The sequence below is a fragment of the Alosa alosa genome, chromosome 18 (assembly GCF_017589495.1).
Source record: "Alosa alosa isolate M-15738 ecotype Scorff River chromosome 18, AALO_Geno_1.1, whole genome shotgun sequence".
Taxonomy (NCBI): Eukaryota; Metazoa; Chordata; class Actinopteri; order Clupeiformes; family Clupeidae; genus Alosa; species Alosa alosa.
The window spans coordinates 3,149,174-3,154,365 of record NC_063206.1 but is presented as its reverse complement, the minus strand read 5'-3'; the positions used below and the strand labels follow the sequence as shown (position 1 = coordinate 3,154,365).

General features: G+C 44.8%; 1 protein-coding gene across 1 annotated transcript in view; it reads right to left on the bottom strand.

Annotated features, from left to right (window-relative positions):
- Nucleotides 1-317: 317 nt before the first annotated feature.
- Nucleotides 318-5,192, bottom strand: part of LOC125311886 (pancreatic triacylglycerol lipase-like) — a 44,058-nt gene continuing 39,183 nt past the window's right edge. The window contains 4 exon segments of the mRNA XM_048270255.1: nucleotides 318-664; nucleotides 2,220-2,387; nucleotides 2,580-2,691; nucleotides 4,165-4,294. Coding sequence (XP_048126212.1) covers nucleotides 592-664; nucleotides 2,220-2,387; nucleotides 2,580-2,691; nucleotides 4,165-4,294 — 483 coding nt within the window. The 3' untranslated portion in view covers nucleotides 318-591.

The window sequence follows — 5,192 nt, the reverse complement described above, 5'->3', positions numbered from 1 at the left end:
CCCTTGAGCAAGGCACCTAACCCCTCACTGCTCCCCGAGCGCCACTGTAGCAGGCAGCTCACTGCGCCGGGATTAGTGTGTGCTTCACCTCATGTGTGTTCCCTGCTGAGTGTGTTTCACTAAGTCACGGATTGGGATAAATGCAGAGACCAAATTTCCCTCACGGGATCAAAAGAGTATGTATACTTATACTTTATTGATATGACTGATTGATGAATTGACCTGTGATGTGTCAGGAGATGCACATGGTGCTCTTTATTGATATGACTGGTCAAGGAGATGCACATGGTGCTCTTTATTGATATTACTGGTCAAGGAGAGCCACATGGTGTTCTTTATTGATATTACTGGTCAAGGAGATGCACATGGTGTTCTTTATTGATATTACTGGTCAAGGAGATGCACATGGTGTTCTTTATTGATATTACTGGTCAAGGAGAGCCACATGGTGTTCTTTATTGATATTACTGGTCAAGGAGATGCACATGGTGTTCTTTATTGATATGACTGGTCAAGGAGAGCCACATGGTGTTGTTTATTGATATTACTGGTCAAGGAGATGCACATGGTGTTCTTTATTGATATTACTGGTCAAGGAGAGCCACATGGTGAAAGGGTCTGAAGAACGTTCTCTAACACCTTTTCCTGCCTGCAGAACTCAAACCTGATCAGACAAAAGAGATGGGCAAGTTTTAGTTTGTGTGCATTTGCATTTGCAATGTGTATTTCATCTCTTATTTATGTGTGTTTAGGCTCTTTTGTATGTGTCCAAGTGTGTGTGTGTGTGTGTTTGTGCTCACAACGGCAGGTAGCTGTTGTCTATGTCCAAGTGTACTAGTGTCCGAGTGTACTAGCATCCAAGTGTACTAGCGTGCCTACAGGCTACTCTGTGTGGCACCCAAGTGTACTAGTGTGCAAGTGTACTTGTGTACTTGGCTACCCTGTGGCCATGTGTATGTGTACCAAGCTGCAAGTGTACTAGTGTGCTTCTCTACTCTGTGGCCATGTGTATGTGTACTAGTGTGCAAGTGTACTAATGTGCAAGTGTACTGTACTAGAGTGCTTGGCTACTCTGTGGCCATGTGTATGTGTACTAATGTGCTTGGCTACTCTGTGGCCATGTGTATGTGTACAGTACTAGTGTGCTTGGCTACTCTGTGGCCATGTGTATGTGTACTAACTAGTGTGCTTCTCTACTCTGTGGCCATGTGTATGTGTACTAGTGTGCAAGTGTACTAGTGTGCTTGGCTACTCTGTGGCCATGTGTATGTGTACTAGTGTGCAAGTGTACTAGTGTGCTTGGCTACTCTGTGGCCATGTGTATGTGTACTAGTGTGCAAGTGTACTAGTGTGCTTGGCTACTCTGTGGCTATGTGTATGTGTCCTAGTGTGCTTGGCTACTCTGTGGCCATGTGTAGATACTGCGGCTGGGTTGACAAATGAGGGAAGTGGAGCCAGTAGAGCTGTAACAGGCCCAGTTCTCTCTGGGAACACACTGCACACCGACCAGTGGGGCGCCATGGACCCTCCCATTCTGTTGTGGTGCTGTGTCTCCCTCCAGTGGCCAAAACAAGTCACTGCGTTATACTGAGAATGATAATCATGTGCTCCCCAAATGTGATGAAGAGCTTAGCGCATGAGTAAGTCACTGGAAGTGCTTTGTGTTTTGTGTTTTCTGGTTCAGGTGGTGAAGTCATTGTCCAGTAATAATTCTTAGCCCTCAGTGTGTGTTACAGTGATGAGATGGTCCCTGCACTGTCCAAAGATGGCGTCCCTCTCTCCCAATTGGTCAGAGTGAGACTGAGTGTGTTCACATGTCTAGTGTAGACAGACAGATATATTGTAGGAGTCACATGATATATTGTAGGAGTCATGGCAGGGCAGACAGACACGCAGCAAGCAAGACAGTTGGAAAGAGAGACAAACTGAGATGGATCTCTCTCTCTCTCTCTTTCTGCAGATAGACAGAGACAGATAGCCTAAAGGTCAGAGACAGACAGACAGACAGACAGACAGACAGACAGGCGGTAAGGATAGGTGCTGATGGGGAGACAGAATGAGCCCAGAGGAAGGTGAAGAGACAACCAATGAGAACACAGGGAGGTACAGTCAGCCAATGAGAACACAGGGAGGTACAGTCAGCCAATGAGAACACAGGGAGGTACAGTCAGCCAATGAGAACACAGGGAGGTACAGTCAGCCAATGAGAGTGAACGTACGTCCTGCTGTCCTGCCCTCGCAGCACTTGTATGCGCGTGGCTCCGAAGCGCGGCAGCATGGGGTTTATGATGTTGTTGTTCCAGACGAACTTCACGTGGGTCACCTCCCCGACGTCCCTCTCCGTGTCCACAAACGTGTCGTAGCTCCCGCCAGGCTTCAGGAAGCCGCTGTCGCCACAGGAGGAAATCACCATCGGTAACAGCACAGCTGCCTTCTCAATTACATCTCAAACTTGAGTTGAGTTCAAAACTAAAGTGGTAAATGGCAATGTTAACTACTAACTGGACCTCTGTACACACACACACACACAGACTACACAGAAAGTATATGAGCAGGTGGTTAAGGCGGAGTGTGCGTACATGAATATCCTGTACTGGCGTGTGTTGTCGGATGCACCGTACAGAGCCACCTTAAAGTAGCCCGGGTTCCTGCGGGTGCCGTCGATGGTAACGTTGACATGGTAACGATAACCTGAAACATAACACCCAACAGTGGACTGAATGGACTGAAGACAAACATCATTCCTCTAGATATATAGATATAGATATTTATATTTATCTCTATACACTATATATATATATATATATATATATATCTGTCTAAATGAGAGTTAGGATTTGTCAATGTTCTCTATACACTATCTGTCTAAATGAGAGTTAGGATTTGTCAATGTTCTCTATACACTATATATAGATATAGATATATATCTGCTATACACTATACACTATATATATATATATATATATATATATATATATATATATATATATATATATATATATTTATATCTGTCTAAATGTGTCAGACACCAAACAGGACGAGGACCACAAAAAGCCGCCACGCTAGGAAAGTTTATTTAAGGGTTGGGGGTTACAGGGGTTCAGGGGTTCCGAGTTCCAAGAGTCTGCGGTGTGTGTTCCCCCAATAGCCGAGCAGCAATGGCAGGAGCTGGATGATCCGGGAAGTCCTGGGGAAACTCACACACAACAGCAATTGAAACGAAGCAGCAGTACAGTCAAGGGCTAGGCTGTATTCGTGAGAAGAGAGACGAAGGCAGGTCAAGATTACCGGGCTGGAGATCAAAGAAGTAGTCGAAAGGGTCTGGGTTCACAGGCAAAGAGTCAGAGTCGCTTTCCAAGACAGGCAGGTAACTGGGTGCGGGTTTGCAGACGATCTGACAAGTGTGGACTGAAAAGCAAGGCTTTATATACAGGGCATGATGAGTGGTGAATGCAGTGCAGCTGGTAGGTAAACGAGGGTGAGGCAGAGCAGAGCAGGAACAGGTGGAGGTCATCAGACTTCAATCAGCGTGTTACCAGGCAGAGAGAGAGCCTCATGACAAAATGAGAGTTAGGATTTGTCAATGTTCTCTATACACTATATATATATATATATATCTGTCTAAAATGAGAGTTAGGATTTGTCAATGTTCTCTATACACTATATATATATATATATATATATATATATATATATATATATATATATATATATTTATATCTGTCTAAATGAGAGTTAGGATTTGTCAATGTTCTCTATACACTATATATATATATATATATATATATTTATATCTGTTTAAATGAGAGTTAGGATTTGTCAATGTTCTCTATACACTATATATATATATATCTGTCTAAATGAGAGTTAGGATTTGTCAATGTTCTCTATACACTATATACAATACTCACAAAAATGTAGGGATATCTGGCTTTCGGGTGAAATGTAATGTTTCATATCTGTCTAAATGAGAGTTAGGATTTGTCACTGGAGTGCAAGTAGAGGAAGAGGGTAAGGAGAGTTAGGATTTGTCACTGGAGTGCAAGTAGAGGAAGAGGGTAATGAGAGTTAGGATTTGTCACTGGAGTGCAAGTGGAGGAAGAGGGTAAGGAGAGTTAGGATTTGTCACTGGAGTGCAAGTGGAGGAAGAGGGTAGGTTCTTACGGACGAAAGGAGCGCTTTTTCCCGTGCTCATGAAATATCTCATCTTGCTGACGCCATCTGGAATCTTAAAGGTGTCAGCAAAGTGACCCATGACAGGACACTCACCCTCGGAGCATGGGAAACAGCTTCCCTGAAGGACACACACACACACACACACACACAGAGGCGCTAGTAAGCAGTCAGTGGAAACAGATGAAGCATTTCAGGAGCATTCTCGCAGATCATCTAAATGGCAACTTCAAAGCTGGAAGAGATTACATGATGGCATCCTTTTCCAACTTCAGTTGTCTGTGTGTGTGTGTGTCTGGTCTGTGTTTGTGGGAGAGATTACATGATGGCATCCTCTTCCAACTTCAGGGGTAGTCTGCATGTCTTCAGGTCTCCTCATCACCAACAATAACCTGTGTGGGTGTGTGTGTGTCTGTGTGTGTGTGTGTCTGTGTGGGTGTGTGTGTGTGTCTGGTCTGTGTGTGTGTGTCCCTTTTTTCACACCTCAGATGGCACACACAGACACAGACGTATGGTGTGTAGACCCGACCCTAGAGGTCAGCACGTTGTCCCGTGTGCTGTAAGAGGATAGCGTTGGGGAGCTTTGGGACGAGTCGATGAGCTGGTTTTCGACGAATCTCCCCTCTGAGTCATCAGCTTCCTGGGAGATCCGCTCGGATCCCGGGTAAGGTCAGACTGTAGAGCGTCCACTCACTCCCACTGAGGCGGGATGCCCCTCGGAGAGTGTTGCATTGTGGGTATTTTATGTCTCCGTTTGAAGACTTCACAGATCTTCACACTATAAATATTAAGATGAGCAGGATGCTGTGTGTGTGTGGAAGGCAAAACCTAGGAGTGTGTTTTACGGTGTGAAAACAGCTAAGTTTATGGCTGTCATCTAGACAGAGGAATAACACAAGGGTGTTTACGAGGTGAGGGACATCACAAGGGGACGACAACATTACACACACATATGCACACACACATGCACACACACACATGCACACACATATGCACACACACATGCACACACACACACA